Source organism: Pollachius pollachius (assembly GCF_949987615.1).
Source record: "Pollachius pollachius genome assembly, chromosome: 5".
Taxonomy (NCBI): Eukaryota; Metazoa; Chordata; class Actinopteri; order Gadiformes; family Gadidae; genus Pollachius; species Pollachius pollachius.
In genome coordinates this window covers 20,111,084-20,130,729 of record NC_136938.1, presented here as the reverse complement: position 1 = coordinate 20,130,729, position 19,646 = coordinate 20,111,084, and the positions used below count along the sequence as shown (strand labels likewise).

Sequence of the window (19,646 nt, the reverse complement as noted above, 5' to 3'; positions counted from 1 at the left end):
CTTTTCAAGTTCAGCCATTTGACAAAGTGGAAACAGCAACAAAAAACAAGACCACAAGCACAACAAAAAGCCCTCGCTACAAGCTCAGGGCTCGCACACAGCCGACCCTGACAGTCTAATTAGTTTTAAAAGTAATTGCTTGAAATGATTAGTTGAGTTGGGCCACATCCCCCGGTTACCTTCGGAATTGAAAATATAATTGCGGCGGGCAGTAATTGGCCATCCAAAGACTGTTGGTTATTGTAGTCTACTGTCGCCCGCTGCATCATTACCACGGCTTGGACACGGTTCAGCTTTTGAACTACAGTGACCAAAGAGGAACACACAAAACCCTCCACTCACGCAATGGTGGGCTTTTCCAAGAGCCAGGACCTCTTCATCGTCACTCAGGCCTGAGCCCCGGCTCAGAGGAGCTAAATTGTTTCTCTGTCCTGACCTCCCTGGCCTCGGTGGAGGGTCTACCCTCCACTCAGCTTTCGCTTGGCTCAGGGGGTGAATGACTCACCGATTGAAAAGAGATGGAAAGGAGAGCGAGAGCAGGAGAGAGAGAGAAGTAGAGGGAGGGAGAGAGGGAGAGGGTGGAGATAGAGAGGCGAGTTAGAGAGATAGAGAGAGAGCTATAAGCACTGACTGCAAAAGGTGTATCTTCAATTTGCAATGGGAGAAATTGAGGGCAGAAAGAGAGAAAGAGGTTGAAAATGAAACGGAGAGGCGGATTGTGTACGGTTGGGAGCCGGTTGTGAGATGGTGGTGAGAAGGCAGTTAATGACTGGGGAGTGAGCCATTTGACTTACAAGTAGAAGGACAAGTTTGCTTGACCACCGTGGGTCCTTTGTATTATAAATCCCACAGAAAGACAACTGAATAATGTCTGTTAAATTATCATCATCATAACAATAATAATAATAATAATAATAATAATCATAATCGTACCAATCATATCCCATTAAGAGTTGTTTATATTTTAGAAGGTGACATTTATTTAAATGAATGCATCAGTTACATCAATCACCTCTTTTCTTCTTTTTTTTTGTCATTACCCCGATCGCTGTGCGTCTGTTTATGTTTGTGGTGGAAAGTTTCCTCTGCTAAATTGTGTGGAAGCTGAACAGCCGCCATCAGCAACCCAGGCAGAAAGGCCTGTGTATCCAGCCACAGAATCCACAGCAACATGCCAGGGGAACGCACAGCGACACTACCTGATTCTCCCTGACTCACACAAACACAAACACACACACACACAAAACCAGGACTACAAACATACTATTAGACATACACACACACACACTAGAAAACACCTACACACACACACACACAAACACACACACACATTAGAAAACACGCACAAACACACAGATACATATTAGAAAACACACACACACACACACACACACACACATTAGACAACACACACACAAACACACACATTAGACACCCCCTCCCACACATACACACTCTCTCACACAAACACACGCACACACGCACAGACTAATTGTTTAACTAAGTATGAGAAACACATAAACAAACACACACATGCGCTAATGAGTCACAGGATGAGGATAGTTTGTGGCTGGTGCTTCTCTTAGGATAGCAGCACAGGACGAAAACAAAGACGATCCACCGAACGAAAAGCTAAAACCAGGAAAGATGCAAACACACGAGTTACAGTTCCTTTACGAGGACAGAAATCGCATTTCGGGAGCGAACGTGGCTCTACTGTAACACCAAACGTGTAAGTGCCAATTACTCCCCGCCTCTCTCCCTTCGCCTCTCTGTTGAGCAAAGCAAGAGGAAGATATAGGTCAGCCCTGTCAGACTAATGCTGCCATCGTCCCCCACCCCACACACACACACACACACACACACACACACACACACACACACACACACACATACAAACACACACAACCCCCCCCTCATCCTTCCTTGCCCGGGGATCCGTTAGGACCCTGGGTGTAGTGTAAGCACAGGAACGCCCCCCCCTCCCCCTCCCTATCCCCCCCATCCCCCCCTCACCCCAGCCTCGCACTGCACATGCTCCCAAACAGACCATCCCACCCACCCGCACCATTAGCAAGGCAAAGCACTAATAGTGTTGACCGCCTTTGGGGGGAAAACACTAAGGCCTGGCGCCGACATGCTAACGTCCTCACACTAAGGCCTAGTTAGCCCGCATGTACACACAACTACACACACTTAGCGTGTCCTAGCGACATAGTGGGGACCTCGCCTTCGCAAATACACACACAGGTCCTAAAGACACTGTGAGGACATTTCCTATACAGCTACACAAACTTAGAATTTCTTCACCAACCATTGTGGACACGTGTTGTAGAACTAAACACTCGCAGTATGTCCCCACGACACAGTGAGGAATGTAAAATGACACACACACACTGAAACACGTCTCACTGTGTCGTGAGGAAATGCGTGTGCAACTGCACACAGGTAGCATGTGTGAGGAGGACATAGTGAGTGACATGCTTTCGCAATTACACACACGGATCCTAAAGACACTGTGAGGACATACCTGTACAACTTCACACACTGAGCATGTCCTAAGTACAGACAGACCGTCTGCCTGTACAACTTCACACACTGAGCATGTCCTAAGTACAGACAGACCGCCTGCCTGTACAACTTCACACACTGAGCATGTCCTAAGTACAGACAGACCGCCTGCCTGTACAACTTCACACACTGAGCATGTCCTAAGTACAGACAGACCGCCTGCCTGTACAACTTCACACCGCCAAACGTGTGCGTGTCCCCCAGTCAAAGTTGCCACCATGGGAGAGCTCTCTGGGTCTCTGAGAGTACCAGGAAAGGAACAAATAAAAGAAGAAGTTGGGCAGGTAGGTAGGGGGTCTGGCAACGCGCTTTATATCCCATTGGGATTGCTCTCTCTCTGATTGCTGGGCTGTGATTATTGAACGGCCTGTGTGTTTGATCATCACAACGCAGCCACCGCGGGAGGCTCGATAAGCAGCTCCAATACCATCTGTCTGGCATGGATCTCTCAGGGGTTTGATGCCTTGGCTCACCGGCGATGGAGGCGCTGCCGCAAGCCTCGAGGGCTGGTAGGGCAGAGTTGGAAGAGGTGTATGTACCCCAATTCTCTCTCTCTCTCTCTCTCTCTCTCTCGGTCCCTCTGAAGCTGTGCACTCATCTTCACACGAGAGTAGGAACTGGGAACACAAGTCAACTAATTTCCAGGCTTGCTTGCTCTCGCTGTCTCTGTTTCTCACTTGCTCTCGCTCCGTCTCTCTCTCGCTTTCTCACACACACACGCACGCACACATGTGCATGCACACCCACACACACACACACACACACACACACACACACACACACACACACACACACACACACACAAGCATAGAGAATCAAGCTTGATCAAACACAGCTGTGATGTCTTAATTAAAAAGTACTAACAGGCTTGATTAAAAGGAGAGAATGAAAGGATTCATTGTTGAAAGGAGCAATTCCCTCATCAGCTATAGAAGACACACATGGGGGAAGGAGAAAGTGGAAGCAACACTATTATGTGTGTGTGTGTGTGTTTGGTGTAAGTGAAGTAGCAAGTAAGTGAACTAAAGGCTGATAAAATTACACACCAGCCTGATTAGCATGACTTTCAGATAGTTAAGAGTGCTTGACAACTAGATGTTATTCCTGGCTTGGTAAAGGCAGTGGCAGATTTCTGTTTTCCCAGTGACCTCTTCTTGGGTGCAGATGTACCTTACCTTCACTCTAAATGTTTGTTGTTCAGACGGCACAAGGAGAGATATTAACTTGTCAGCTAGAGAGATGCTGAGGGAGTTTTGATTGTGGCAAGAGACAGAGATGCTGCAGACTCTGACTGGAGTTTACTTTTGGGTCAGGTCCTCAGCTATGGATATAGAAAAAAATCTTAGCAGGCTGAGAGAGAGAGAAAAAAAGAGAGAGCGAGATCTTAATTTTTCTGTTGGCTGTTTACCTGCTTTATCTCGACTAGATGCTCCTTTGTTGACCTCAATTTCCTTTCAATTAAATATTCTTCTCCTATAATCATGACTCCATTCTCTAATCTCTAACTCTGTAATCTCTAATCTTGGATATGTTTCTACTTAAAAACAAAACAAAAAAACAATCAAGTTAACAGGTAATAATTACAGATCATTAGTTACCTTTGGTTTGCAAGAACCTGAATAGTTTTTACTAACAAGTTAGAATGTGTCTCCAGCCAAACACCTCTGCTCTGATAGCAGACCTGGGTCTGAACTCCACACTGCTGCAGAGCTCAGCACAGCTGTCTCTCCTGGGCTCCCATCTCTCTGTCACCCCTCTCTCCACTTCTCTCTGTCCAGTCAGCAGAACAATGATACACACACACATGCAGGCACCCAGGCACACACCCAAACGCGCGCACACACACACACACACACGATCTGCCCATTCATCTTCCCTAGTATGATTTGCACTGTACTTTTACTGCTGTAGTACCACAATTTCTCCTTGGGGATGAACCTCCTTGGACCATTAGCAAGCTCGGGTCAGGTCCCAAATCTCTTCATGATGTAATGTTAACTGCTATTCAGTTATTTAGCAGACGCTTGACCGTGATGTAAGGACCAGTTAGGCAGTGGAAATTGAGGATCAAACGCAGAATGATGTACCGTCCATCACCTACTCGAAAAAGCCATCCCCATCCACCACTCCCACCACTTCCACCCGTAACACAGCGCCCTCTGTGGGCGACCAGTGTGCAGACACCAATGGGAGTGATTACTAGTGTCAGCCATTGAGTTGAGCAGTGGCACAGTGTTGACACGCAGCAGATGAACACTAAACCTTGAGACACAAATATGTGCTCGGAGCAAGACCCCCAAATAAATATGTTTTATATGCATGCGCAGAAACTTGCACACACACACACACACACACACACACACACACACTCACACACACTCACACCAGTGCACACAAACATAAACACACACAAAGTGAGCTCCTCCCCCAGCAGGCAGGATCACACTCGGGCAGATAATCCAGTGTCACAGCGAGCCCAGCCCGCGGAACCGCTGGCCCTCTTCAGAGGGCCACGGAGGGGCATCTGGACAGGGACCCACAGCCGCCTGGAACTCATTCCCCCAAGGGGGGGCTGCTCTAAGGAAGAGACACCCCCCTCCCCACCCCCACCCCCCTTAACACCACCACCAACCCCCCCCCTGTTCCCCGCTGGAGAGTGACCAGCTGAGCTTTTCATGGCGCAGCGTGTAAGAACACTTGACCATGTCCGGTCCGTCTCCAGGAGAGTCAAGGCCGTTCTCAAGGCTGATGGAAGGAGGAACGGCAGAGCAGAGGGGGACTGGCTTGCGCAGCCTTTGGACCTGGGAGTACGGATGAGGAAACCAATGTGATGATGTCATAGGCTGCTTGTTTTTTTTCTTCGCTTTTCGTAACATTTGTCCTCCACCCTTCTTCCTCTCCCTGAGAGACTACAGCCTTGTGCTTTGGTGGTACACACACACACACACACACACACACACACACACACACACACACACACACACACACAGTGGTAAGCGCCGCTCTACTGAGTGCTTATCAATATTGCATGGTAAAATGGGAAATGTTAACATTTTTTCAATTGCCCTGGCAATCCACTGAAATATTAAAAAACCAAGAGAGCTTTTGTTTTACCATAAAAGTAAGAAAGGGTAAACACAGCATTAATAACAGTTCATTTTCTGAGGTAATACGCCATCTCTTTGAAAAGATTGATGTTGGGTAATCCTATCTGATCCTTTGAACAGCATCTAAAAACATTGCTTTTTTTTCCCCTCCAGGTGACTTGAATGTAATTGAGACGCACCAAAAAACTGAAAGCCAACATCGAAAAATGTTTCAGGATGGCTGTCAGAAAACAATAAATCCTGAGTGACCATGTCATAAAAACCTAAAATCCTGTGTAAAATCCTACAAAATAAAAGCGTTGTTTGAGGCCGTTTTATTTCCCAGCCCTCGTAAAGCTGTGTAAACATCCAAACTCAGGGAGAGGAGCGTGTAGGGGGGGCCTCTACCCACTCAGCTATTAGCAGCTCCATGGAGACCCAGCCATACTCTACACTCACAGCCTGTCCTTAATGTGCTGCACCGCCCGCATCACACCACGGGGCCTTGTCACGTTATGAAATAGTAAAACCAACCTGGGGATGATCCATGTATGTCAGCCTCGTTTCTATACCCTAAACATTCGCTTCCGGAGGAATAGGGTCAAAACATTTCTGATATCTAAACAAAAAAAAAAGATTGACGAAATAAAATGAGAGCGATGTTTTTTTATTTTAAAAACATGAAATATATTAAACTAGAGCATATAAACAGCGGTTGAGTCAATCCCAGTCTGACTGAGGCTTGGTTTGGATGATTCTCCCCGTCGGGCTTTCGTTCATGGGGCCAACACGGTGTGGAGGCCAGAGCTGGAGAAGACACAGAAACATTGAAGATCATCTTTTATCAAATGCATAAAAATGACACTTTTATCCCACCGCAATCAAGGGGACCAGATTAGCTCGCTAATTAAGCCGTTGACCAGCTTCTTCAAAGACTCCTCAGACTTAATAAAAAAGAGTCTAATTTCTTTAACCAATCCCCCTTCGCTGATTGTTAAGTAGGCCTCCGCTGAAGCCCTTCTGCCCAATCAGATGGACAGAAGGTGGACTGACCCGTTTCCAGGGTCACGGTTGCTATGACATACAGTGACATGACAACACAGCAGAATGGAAAGCCAGACAATATGGTGTCCAGGCCTTGGTCAATCAAATAGACCTACTTTGAACTTACAACAGACCTCTGACTTTCAACCGTGCGTCACAATTGGCCAAACAAAGCATTGACCACAGAGTGCTGACCGGTCTCGGAGGCCAAAACCAAGCCGCCTGGGGCTTATGCCCGCCTGTGTCGTCTTCTAGAATCTCTAGATGGAACGTTTCCAAACGTTTTATGGGCTCCTGATGTAGGATGTGTGTGTGTGTGTGTGTGTGTGTGTGTGTGTGTGTGTGTGTGTGTGTGTGTGTGTGTGTGTGTGTGTGTGTGTGTGTGTGTGTGTGTGTGAGTGTGGTTCGGCGGCTCACCTTCATGCAAACCCGGCCTCGGATCAGGGCGTAGGGAACCGGGCCGTAGGACCTAGAGTCGGAGGAGTTCTTCAGGTTGTCCCCTTCTAACCATACGTGGCCCAGCGGGACCTGAATACCCCATTGGAGAAGACCCAGGGAGACAAAGCAGTGTAAAGAATGATGAGAATGACCTTCCTCAGCGATATCTACATTCATACACAAGAAGAGCCTCTCACACACAAGAATAATCTCATCTATCTGCAAGTACAACTCCGCTACTAACTAGAAGCAGCAAAAACAACAACAACCTAAAAAACGAATGGGCCTTAACAGAGCCCACTGTGACCCACTCCAGTCACCCACTCCAGTCACCCCGGCCTTGTAACTCCCTCCTCAGCCTAACTTAACGTCAACCCCCCATCCGCCTTTGACCCCGTACGGTTTTAGGACAGGGGTCAGGGGTACCGCAGAGGGGTCAAGGGGAGGGGGGGCGGGGAGAGACGGGGGTGTGGTTGAGAACAGGGTTGGGAGGGGTTGAGGAGAACTTCAAAGGGGTCATTAGGCTGTTGGCTTAGATTGTTGCTCCTCCTAACCAGGGTAAGGGTAGAGCGAGAGAGAGAGAGAGAGAGAGAGAGAGAGAGAGAGAGAGAGAGAGAGAGAGAGAGAGAGAGAGAGAGAGAGAGAGAGAGAGACACACACACAGAAAGAGAGACAGAGAGAGAGAGACAGAGAGAGACAGAGAGACACAGAAAGAGAGACAGAGAGAGAGAGAGAGAGAGAGAGAGAGAGAGAGACAGAGAGAGAGAGAGAGACAGAGAGACAGACACAGAGAGAGACAGAGAGAGAGAGAGAGAGAGCAATGGAGAAAGACACAGTGAGAGAGACAGAAAGAGAGAGAGAGAGAGGCCTAAGCCGTGGCTTGCAGCAGTGTCCAGGGGTCTCCACCATGGGCCGACCTGCCAGTGGGGCGGTCAGCCGAGCGAGCGGTAATCCACAGTGACACCAATTATGATTAATCTCATCACTTGAGGAGAGTAGGCTTGTCAAGGCCCTAATTAAGTGTGCTGTCCCCCCTATATGTGCAGACAGGATCAACAACACATTATATTGTCATAATGGGCATCACAATCCTTGGGTCTATTTTGGTGCGGCCTAACTTCTTAACGGCCGTGGTCTCCGGGAGAGAATAAAAAACAAAGGGGGGGGGGGGGGGAATAACAGAATAACAGAATAAAGAAAGGGAATATCACTCAATGTAGAGTTTTGTCACAGATGTCTTCGTCTCTGTCCATCTTCCATCACTCAACCCCCCCCCGCACCCCCGATTCATGATTTTTGTAGTTGTGCTGAGGGGGCATGCCGCGCGGATGAAAAAAAAAAAAAAAAGAAATCCAGATTTTGATAATCGTGACAAATGCCGTGACATCATCAGGAGGCGGTGACATGTTGACCTGACACCAAGGTAAACAACTCCACGTCGAAACGGCGCCCGACGACGACGCAAACGAATATCATTAAAAGAGTCATCTGAGAAGCATATGCCAGCACGCCCGATTCCCACCATTACGCCTCGTTAGCGCGGCAACATATGCTGGCTCCCAAGCACATTATAGACAAACAGTGCGCGTAGTCATCCGACAACTCGGAACACACTGTCTGACGCTCTGATGTTTTGCAGCGATATTGGTGTATTTGTCAGAGGCACCAATCTGTAGGATTCAGGGATGTCAATATATATATTTTTTTTTTTTCACTAAAAGTCAGCTAAATGAATCAATCCCGATATTTCTTGTACACACCTCAATACAATTCAAGTGAAATAGCTAAGCTGTTAGCGTGGCCATATAAGATGGAATTGAACTAGCTAACGAAAGGAAACTTTCCTTTTTCTTTTTTTAACGAAAGGAAACTTTTGGTAAACTGTTCTGAATACCTCAACAGGCCATCAACAGGGTCGGTGAAGTAAATCTATTTTTATGAACATTGCAGATTAAAAATGTTTTAACTTGGTTGAATCAGTACTCTGGTACAACAATACACTGTATGGTTGTATTTATGTGAGTGCTTTACAAAAAGAAAATAGTATGGCCTGTTAAAAATGGAAAGTGAGGACTAACCTGGTAGGTCTTGAGAGTAGTGAAGAGATGATGGTTATTTACGGGCATGAGAGGGACAAAAGGGGAGCGCTAGATAGGGAATGGATGGATAGATAGCGAGACAAAATAGATTGTTTCTGTATATTCCATTGCCGGTCACAGGTGTCAGGAGGCCATAAAGAATGTCTGACGACAAAGAGAAATTCACAAATCTGAATATAAAGACGCCTTCGTCAGCGATGTGCAAATCAACACTTAAAGCAGAAGGCCTCAAGGAAGAGCCAATGTCTCCTGCCGATGGATATCCAGGAAAGTGGCTTTGAAATTATTGGGAAGTAATAATAATAACAGCAATAACTATATTTATATAGCACCTTACGAGAAAAGTATACCTGCAATAAAAGAAAATACGACCCAAAACACAAAACAAATAAACAAAATACAATCCTTTAAATAGTTACAACAAATACCATCAGTTACAAAAAGGTCAAACTATAAAAGTGAGTCTGAAGAAGAGATTTCAAAGTGGACACTAACATCTCCAGGCAGGGTCTTCCACAGCTGAGGGGCGCAACCAGCACAGGCCCGGTACCCTTCAGTGATGGGTTTATGGAACCACTACCTTCTGGAGGAGCTCAGGCAGCGATCAGAGAGCTCATAGGGAGAGCTCATAGCGAGTTAAATCACACATGGGCAGGAGCCTGACCACTCAAGCCTTTCAAAAACAGTAAAATCGTAAAGGTATTCAAAAAGCACCAAGCTGACCAATGGAGGTTAGCGAGGATTGAGGTGATGTAATCGCGTCTCTTAGTACGCGTTAAAAGCTAAAGTTAAAATTAGCTGCAAGTTTCCCTAGTCTCGCAATGAGGCAAACCCATTTCTAACTGTCGAAAAAGGAATGCAATGCTCAACAACTGACAGCAGGGTTTTGCATCAACTGCAGTCTTTGGATGTTTTGCCTGCTGACACCATATAAAGTGCAGTAGTCAAAGTCTGGAAGGGATAATCACATGCCGACGATTTCAGGTTTGGGGGGGTGGGTGGGGGGGGCAGCAGGATCTACTTCAGACTAAGACACGGCCCCCTGTACGGAGCAGCCCCACCTGGTGGATATGCTGTGTCGAGGGGAGCGCGTCGGGGTGGCGGTGAGGGCGGCGGCAACGGGAGACGCTGTGCGTAGCCGTCAGAGAGGTGTCGAGGAGAAGTGAAACGGCAGAGTGTTGTTTAACTGTCGCCCCATCACCGCGCTCATTATGTTAACATAATTGGGGTGGCGAGCGGTGCTCACCTGAAGCACATGCTAGCATACAGGGCTGTCGGCCCCTCTCTCTCTCCAATGCTCGGGTTTCAATTCCATCTCGTGTTCCCCTTGCTCTCTCTCCCCCCCTCCCCCCACACAGCTCTTGCCATCGCTCTCCATTTCATTGTTCATCTTTCCCCTTTTCTGTCAGTGTGTCTATTTTACTTGCTCTCTTTAAAGCGTTCTGTCTCTTCCCCCCCCCCCTTTCTTAAAATATTGGGAGGGGGGGGGGGGGAAATCACGTGTCGTTGTTTTGACACGAGAGCTCAAACCGAGAAACGATTCCTCCGACGTGACAGAGCAATTAGTCTCCTGTTAGATTTCAGAGGGAGGAGAAGGACCTGTCTGTCTGTCTGTCTGTCAGGGCACACGAGGAGGTGACGAAAGAGACCAACACCCCTCCAAAATTTCATCTCTCGCCTTTCACAGGTCCACACACACCATGCTAAACCCACAACGCACACACACACAAACACAAACACGGCCTCGAGGGACACAGAACATTTATGAGGACGGCGGGTATTTTCTCGCTTTCCTCATATGCTGTCACATAATGCCTTCATTTGATTAACACAGAAGCTAACCCTGTTAGCGCGCTTGGTGGTAACCAAATAAATAAAGAGGGCACCAGCGGCAAACCAGATTGTACTTGCTTGTAATGTGATACATCGAAGACGACATCGCAGACGACAAATACACCTGAACTGGTAAACTAAACTCCAAATATGACTAGGGAATAATCTAAATATATTTGATTTGATGCCAAAGTATGTTGTCATGTGCAAAACACAGTGATTCACCTTTGTGCAACGGTGTCATTGGATCTGTATCAGTAGACACATAAGCCATATCACAAAATATGTTTATACAACTTTAAAATTAAGACTTTCCTTCGCTAAACGGCCCTTCAGTGAGCTTCGACGTGCCCTGGGTATTCCTGCTCCCTATGATAGCGCACCTAGAAAAAAACGATAGGATACCCGCAATAAATCCAAAGCCATGCAACCCAAACACAAACACCTTTGGTTTTGCACACTTTCAATTCAACGTATCTCTTTCAATACCTCTCTCCATGTCACACACACACACGCACACAGACACACACACCAAGAGCACACACACGCAGGCCTCCGCCCTGCCATCAGTCTGTCCGTTCGGCTGGCACTAACTCTAACAGGCTTCAGAGAGATTGCAGGCCTGAGCATTGGGCGTCGAGGACAGCAGTAATAGAAAAGCAATAACAGTGGTTTCACCGCTGGAGACCCCCTGCTCCTCCCACAAGCCCATCCCCCCCCCCGCCTCGCTCCCCGGCTTTATCACTGTTCTGAGGAAATGTAGTTGTTGCAAAAGCTGCTATTTTGACCAATGACACAAAATGAATGTGTGGGGTCTAAAATGTAAACAACTATGGCAGCCTATAGTCTGCACACCAGAGTGCACACGCAACCGCAGACACACATCGCACACTGACAACGCAGCCACACAAAGGAAATCCAGAGAGGGAACCGGAGGCGCGTTTACATCATTCATGTAGATTCCCCCCTGTTACTTTAGCTTGCAAGTGTGAAATAAACCATCAGGCACAGAGGATCAGACCGACTTCTGTATTTCTCGTTCACTGCTGAACCTCGCTCATACTTTTTTCCCGTTCAAAGGAAAATGGTTGTTAATGGTTGGGATGTTGAGGCATGAACAGTGTGGATTACCATACTTAGTGGTACACGACATGTAGATGAAGCCATGGGGAGGAGCTTGCGTGGGTCTAGTCGTGAGGGAACAAATACTCACAAACGTGTGGGTCTTGAATATGTCTGATGGGCTGCTGGTGCACACCTTGTCCCCCTCCAGTCCGATGACCCGTTTGCAGATGTTCATGTGAGGGTCAGACGCACTCTTGGCAATGACTATATCACCCCTGGAGAGAAAGTTGAAATAAGAGAAGATTCTATGTGACAAAAGCAGAACATCCATAACAATCAGCGATACGTGAACCCACCAACAATCAACGTTTTTTCCAGCCCTTCCCCCTTGTAGAATATATCAAGAAAAAAATATGATTACGAATGGCAAACCCACTTCTCAATTTTAAAAAGATGGCGGCTCACGTGCTCTGAAAACACAACATCGTTGCCTACGATGGTGGGCTCCATGGACGGGCCGGAGCACTGGAAAACAGAAACACACGTGAATGAAACAATGCAACGACGGCATTTGTTCCAGTAGGAGAGAGACGGGGGGGAGTTCATCTGTCGTTGGTTAACAACGTGTGTCAAGATCAATACAGACCACCACGAGCTCGCCGATGTACTCGAAGGCACAGTGGGCGATGCAGCCGTACTGAACCGTGAGGCCCACCAGGCCCAGGCTCTTCCCCAGCACACTGCGGAACATCTCCTCCTGCAGAGACACCACAACACAGTCAGACACACAAATGGTACTCATACACGTGTGTGTGTGTGTGTGTGTGTGTGTGTGTGTGTGTGTGTTTGTGTGTGTGTGTGTGTGTGTTTGTGTTTGTGTTTGTGTGTGTGTGTTTTCTCCATGGGTCAGCTCGGTGGCTCAACCTGCTGGCCGCGATAATCACCCAAGCGACACGCGTTGGAGCAACGCAGGTTCAATTCCGACGACTTGTCAGCCCCTCCCCACAACCCCCCACTACTTCTTTCAACCCGTTTTCCATGTGGACTTCACCATCCGGTCCATTAAGACACAAAAAGCCCATACAAATTCACACCGTGGGTCTACGCCTTTGAAAGCTTCTAGAGCCGACCATGCCAAAAAAGGAAGAAAAAACCCATATCACCCTATGGCGTTCATATTGTGAGCGTGGAGCGCGTCAGGGTTAGCCCGCGACTGTTCCAGGGAGCCGTGAGCCTGCGCGGCGCGCTCCCTCCCTGGTGTTTCATTCACGGGGTCTCGGCAGCCAGTTCACACCAGACAACCGCTCCTGAACTTTGATCCTGCGTAAGATGGCCCAATCAACACCTCCTCCTCACAGGCAACCGACACACACACACACACACACACACACACACACACACACACACACACACACACAAGCTGTGACACTTCCAGCCGTGCTGCTACACAGTGGAGCAGGGGGGGCTGGCCGGCATCCGATACCAAGATCACCAACAGGCCTAGCGGCGCCATAGCAACACAATGGATGGGGATGGTGATGAAGGGGGAGGGGGGGAAGGGGGGGGGGGGGTTGTTGACCTGATGTACACAGACAAACAAACCCTTACAAATAGGTGTGCATTGTGCACGTGCTGGCACACACGAACACACACACACACACACACACACACACACAGAGTGTGCCTTCTGAGTAAACAGCCCGGTGACACTGCAGGGGTAGTATTGACTTTTAACTGAGGCCGCAACCTGGCGGATGGGCAGAAGAAAGTGAGTCAATCTTTGCACAACGTCATCCACAGTAACACAGTGTGTGTACACACACACAAACACACATCCACCTCGAAACACCGCACGTTCACCCTTGAACGAACACACACTAATGCACACACACACACACACACACACACACACACACACACACACACACACACACACTCAGTAATGAAGAGACTGAATGTTTTTCCCAAATCAACATACTAATAGGCTTGACATCGAAGTCAACCAACTGGTCAATAAAACATTCCATTCCACCCTTTAAAGCAGGAAAGGTGTACTACACACCGTATGTTTTCTGTGCTTCTCTCTCTGGCCCACCCCCCCCCCCCCCCAGGTCTGCTCGCCCTCCCATGGTATTATTAACAAAACCAAGCAGAGCGGAAACCAAATCCTTAGAGCTCTGGGAATGACTTCCCAGCGATGGACACGGATTAGACCCCCGGCATGTCCGTCCGCCGCCTCATCCTATGACCACCACCATCCCCCTCCCCCGTTCTCCCCCATATTCTCCCCCATATTCTCCCCAGATCCCCGACAGCCTGGGCGTCAGGTGGCACTCCCTGCCCTGCCAAAGGTGTTACGCCTAATCCCATTACTCCCTCCTCTTAGAAACACACACACCCACATACACACACCATGCAAACACACACATACACACACCCAAACACAACACATGTGCCCCCCCCATCCCCCACGCACACACACACACACACACATACACACACACACAGACACCCTGCAAGCAAACACACCATGCATGTGCAAACACATGGCATACAGACACACGAATGCAAGTGAGAGCAGTCACACACGCACACACACACACACACACACACACACACACACACACACACACACACACACACACACACACACACACACACACACACACACACACACACACACACACACACACACACACGTATTATGAGTGTAGACTTCTTATTAACATCATATACTGATTCATCTATTTGGCTTGAACACAAGCGCCACCTCAAGATCAGCATGATGCCTGCAGCATCCTGCTCTCATCCACAGGTACGCAAGGGCTCAGTGTCTTAACCCCAGACAAGTCCAACAGCACCTATGGCCTCATAATACCTCTGTTGGGAGGCTGGCGGCCTGGAGGTTAATGGGAGTCTCAGGACCCCACTATGCTGCTGAGCTCTGCTCTACGACCTCTACGTCCCTAGTTGTCTTGCTCCATCGCTTGTATCTCTTCTCTATTTGCATCACGCCGATGCCCTCTGAGAAAACATGTGCGACCGTCTACTCCCTCTTGCAGGACGGAGTTCAGAAGCCCTCTCTCCGGACCCCCTAGCCCTCACTCCAATGGCACAGCAGAGAGCCCCCCTCCCATACCCTCGCTCAGGCACCCAAAATCAACGTATCACACACACACACACACTACAGCTGCAGTGTGATATCTCTGTTTCCGCCCCTGCTGTCTCGTGTGCATTCATCATAGGTAGGGATTAAGGAGAGTTTGCATAACAGGATCACACGGCCAGTGGCTGATATCAAGAGAGTAGTCCATACGCAGCAACCTTATGAGGCGCCCACACTGTGCCGGTGAGAGGGATAGTCAATGGGGAGTTATTTTAAGTGGTTGAAGCAACAATAGTTTGGTGTACGTCTTAAAATCTTTCCATCAATGGTATTGATATCAACAGCGAGTACCATTTCCGTGCGTGTGTGCGCGCGTGTGTGCGTGTGTGTGTGTGTGTGTGTGTGTGTGTGTGTGTGTGTGTGTGTGTGTGTGTGTGTGTGTGTGTGTGTGTGTGTGTGTGTGTGTGTGTGTGTGTGTGTGTGTGTGTGTGTGTGTGTGTGTGTGTGTGTGTGTACACTTGCGCGTATCTGTGGGATCCCCAAAGGGATTCAATATTTGGTGGACATCAGCAGAGGTACCTGATTGAGCGAGTTTGAGCGATGCACACCATCCCTACCAACCCCACACACACACACACACACACACACACACACACACACACACACACACACACACACCACCTCTCCAATACCCGCCGTGTGTTTGGGGCAACACTAACATTAATTGAATGCTGTAATGCAGCTGTAAATTAACACAAAGTCTCCCCGTTAATCCAGGATTACATGCAAAACATGTCCATGGGAAAACAAAGGGGAAAGCCAGTGCGGGCCCACTCTGCAGAACCATCTGTGGCCGCTGGCCTCCTGTGGTCGTGGTAGGGTGCACAGAGGGGAGGGACAGGGGATCCTCGGTGAATGGAAGCCAATGGGAACACCCCATTGTGTGTTTAACTCTGTGATCCTCTTACAGGGGGGGGGATGGCCATTCACTCACGCGACAATTCCCCGACAACGGCAAGCAGCTGACTGAGAAGGGACGCTGAAAATATGAAGTTGAAAAATAAACAATCAAAAATAAAAAAAAAGCCTTACCAATACGGTGTTATTATAAAGTAGGCTCACTCGAGGATAGATTCAGAGAGTGCGAAGTAAGTAAAACAACAATAACAACATCATAATAGTAATAATAACAGTTCAGAAGGTTGAGCAGAACAGTTGCAGTGGTTCTTCTGGGAATCTTTGCCCAAGGCATGAATAATCTATATTTATCATGCTCTCTTGGGGCTATAGTCCGCCATTGGCTGCAAAGCGCTAATTGATATACATGCCCAGTCTATTAGAACCACAAAGGGAATTTCAATTCAAACAGCTCACAAGGGCCTTGCTGTATTCTCCTTACACTCCTAAATTAGGAAAACATGGGCTGAGAGAGAGCTTGGCCACAGGGGGGCTAAGAGGCTTACAAGCCCCTTGTCAGATATGCTTCTTCTCCCTGAGGATTCCAGATGGAAGGGAGTCTAGAGGAGCAGGCCGCAGCAGAGAGGGAATGAATCCCTTCTCTGATGTCTTCCTCTGGGCAGCAGAAGGCAGAGGAGGAGGGTGGGGCTCGGTCAGGCAGAGCAGAGCTCCATTTGATCTTAATGTGAGCTAAGGAAAAGGGAGGAGGTTTGCCAAATAGAGAGGGTTGGGGAGGGGGTTGTCTGTTTGTGGCTATCCGTCCAATCAAGTGATAATCCTCCTGATTTAGGCATTGACACCTGGCTGGACAGAGAGTGACAGATGTAGAAGTCCCAGTCCCAGACAAGCGCATTTCTGCCCTGATCTCGCCTGAGTCTCCCACAAAGGCTTAATTGAAGGGACTGATATCCACATTGCTCTTTTCAATGTTGCTAACGGCAACACAGCCGCCAAACAGCTGAGCCGGGTTACTGCTCGAGAGGCTCTGGGTTTTAAACCCGCCATCAATAGGGTCAGCGAAAGCAAATAAAAGACAAATGATATGAATACAACTGCTAATAATTCAAAAGGAAGTGTGGGCCAAGGGAGCCCCCCTGACAATTACACTGAATAGCGAGGTCAGCTGACAAGGTTTATTGTATTGACCTCAGACCCAGCCACATCCCGCCTTCCAGAGACTAGATGTTATCAGTCCCAGTATCACTGAAATAAATTACATGATTAGCAATGTCCCTACAGAGCTACGAACAAAGCCTAATACGTGTTGAAGATTTTTAAATGACAACCAGGCCTTCTTCATTTTAAACATAGTCCTACGTATATAAAGATATTGGGTGCTGGGCATTTTTTTTGTTTAGTACAGTTTTCCTAAAGCTGTGCAAAACAAACGCTGTGGAGAAACCAGCGGAAAGAAAGAATGTGTCATGTTGTGAAAAAAAGAATTGCAACGTCTCTTGAACTCCCAACTGTATTGTTCCTTTAACCAAAAGATTATTACTTTCCTTTCAACACCCACTAAATAAACATGGAGGGTGTTGATTTTAATCTCCCGTCTCGTTTTTGTCAATTCTTCTTTTTTCAAGAACCATACTGTCAGACTGCAAAAGTAAAACAATCCTACCAGGAAAGGCCCCTGACATGTTATGACTGCAGGCCTTACACGGCACAATCAGAAACACAAATTGATAAAAACTGCTGGCATCATACACAATGACGGATGGTATATGGAAAAGGAAAAAGGGAAAAAGACGTTGTTTGTAGTTTTGAGTTTGCCGTGATTACACTGCTTCACATTGTACTGCAAAGAGTATTGCGGAGCTCGTCATAAGTTATATTGGGATAGGGAGGTATAGTGGAAAACAATGCACAGTGGGATAAATTAGACTTTCCATTGTATTCCCTCACAGTATCACCATTTTCTTTCTTATTAGACTCTTATAAGCCTCCAACAATGCCCGGTGTTGTCAGTCAAGATTTATAGTCCCTGGGTCTCCTGTCAACACATGTGAACCTCAAATGTGTTGTCAAAACAACAGGACTGCCTGTGCTGAGAGCATCTGTAAGTGAGCAGTTGGACTATGGCTTTCTCTGGAGTTATACTGCATCTGTCCTGGCACCCCTGGCCTACCCCTGTGTCACACAGCACTCTACTTAACCTTTGCTACCAACGGCTGTAGCCAACAAAGGACATTAATGGTGGACATGATTCTCAACCTGATAAGTTCCAGTTGATGGGCAAAACTGACAGCCCAAAGCAGTCAAACCTATTTGTTGGGGCATTGAATTAAAGTAGCAGCAATCTAATTTTATATATTTTAGAATAAATTAGAATAACAAAGCAAAATATTCTTAGAATATTCTATGTTTTCAGCTATAACAAGGATTATTTGTATTTTTGGCGTCTGTTATTGTATTTGTTTGTTTCATCTTAACTTAAACGTGGGCATATTTTGATTCAACAACAACACACCTTTACCTACATTTCTCCAATCTCTTTTGTACAGATTTCTGTGATATAGATGTTGTGGCAATAGCCTATACAGGCTACTAGGCTGAGATTAGGATGTTTGAAATAGGCCTATGGGATTTTTTCATATTTTGAGATTAAGTTAGCTGTATCTGCCATCATATACGCATATTACATTAATATATTTGGAATATTAGGCCTATATCAATTAAATTAGCACTTGCCATGATATCAATACATTGTTCAATTTCCAATTCCAATTGTGGCAGCTATATTTTACCCATCATTTGTGGCTAATAGCTATAAAAGTTAATCAGAAGTCTACAAAACGAACTGATTGTTTCTGTTTTTAAATTACAATTTAGAGATTGGACGCAGGAGGGAAAGGGGTGTTTCCAGGTACCATTTCGTCTAGTGTTTTATTGCAACATGTGAGATTCCCATCTGCCTAGTTATTGTGCTGCTAAATTTGACATGTTTATGAGCAGAAACAGTACTGGATTAGTGGTGCGTGGCTTGATACTGTCACGTGACGTCAGCGAACAGTTGTGTTCCAAAACGTCCAAGGAATGAGGACAGCGATAAACGGTCAAATATAAAATCGGAATAAGAAGGAAAGCAGGTGATAGTTTTGTAATATTGCGAAGGAAAATCAAAAACAAGGTCATACACTGTTGGCATTCATGCACAGACCTTACTGAGACAGTTGCCCCTAGCCAGCACGCCATGTCAGACAAAGTCGGTACACCCACAGATATTCCGCAACCTTAAGTAAAGTAGAGTAACGTATTAAGATACACATCCTCCTAAAAATGAACTATAACTTACCAGAAATATTTCTCATTCAAAGCATCAATATTGCTTCGGTCATGACTGATAAAACAGCCTTTCAACAATCCTAGTCCTCATTGGGCAAGTGCGAGCAATACTCTTTCCTATTGGCCGCAACAATCCAAAACATCAACACGCGTCATCGGGCA

At 47.1% G+C, this 19,646-nt stretch overlaps 1 protein-coding gene across 1 annotated transcript; it reads right to left on the bottom strand.

The window, feature by feature from the left end:
• Positions 1-6,314: 6,314 nt before the first annotated feature.
• immp1l (inner mitochondrial membrane peptidase subunit 1) lies at positions 6,315-19,549 on the bottom strand. The gene is made up of 6 exons (XM_079736121.1): positions 19,495-19,549; positions 12,783-12,893; positions 12,573-12,661; positions 12,285-12,411; positions 7,119-7,229; positions 6,315-6,464 (listed from the first exon to the last, which is right to left on the bottom strand). The coding sequence occupies exons 2-6, from the start codon at positions 12,885-12,887 to the stop codon at positions 6,378-6,380; spliced, it is 519 nt and encodes a 172-aa protein (XP_079592247.1). The 5' UTR covers positions 12,888-12,893; positions 19,495-19,549; the 3' UTR covers positions 6,315-6,377.
• Positions 19,550-19,646: the final 97 nt, after the last annotated feature.

Excerpts from the sequence above, each read along its gene's own strand:
- immp1l (XM_079736121.1), bottom strand. The coding sequence starts at position 12,887 with ATGTTCCGCAGTGTGCTGGGGAAGAGCCTGGGCCTGGTGGGCCTCACG. Across the intron at positions 12,412-12,572 it reads CATCTTTTTAAAATTGAGAA|GGGTGATATAGTCATTGCCA; the intron begins GTGGGTTTGCCA and ends CTTTCTCTCCAG. Across the intron at positions 7,230-12,284 it reads TATTCAAGACCCACACGTTT|GTCCCGCTGGGCCACGTATG; the intron begins GTGAGTATTTGT and ends TGGGGTATTCAG.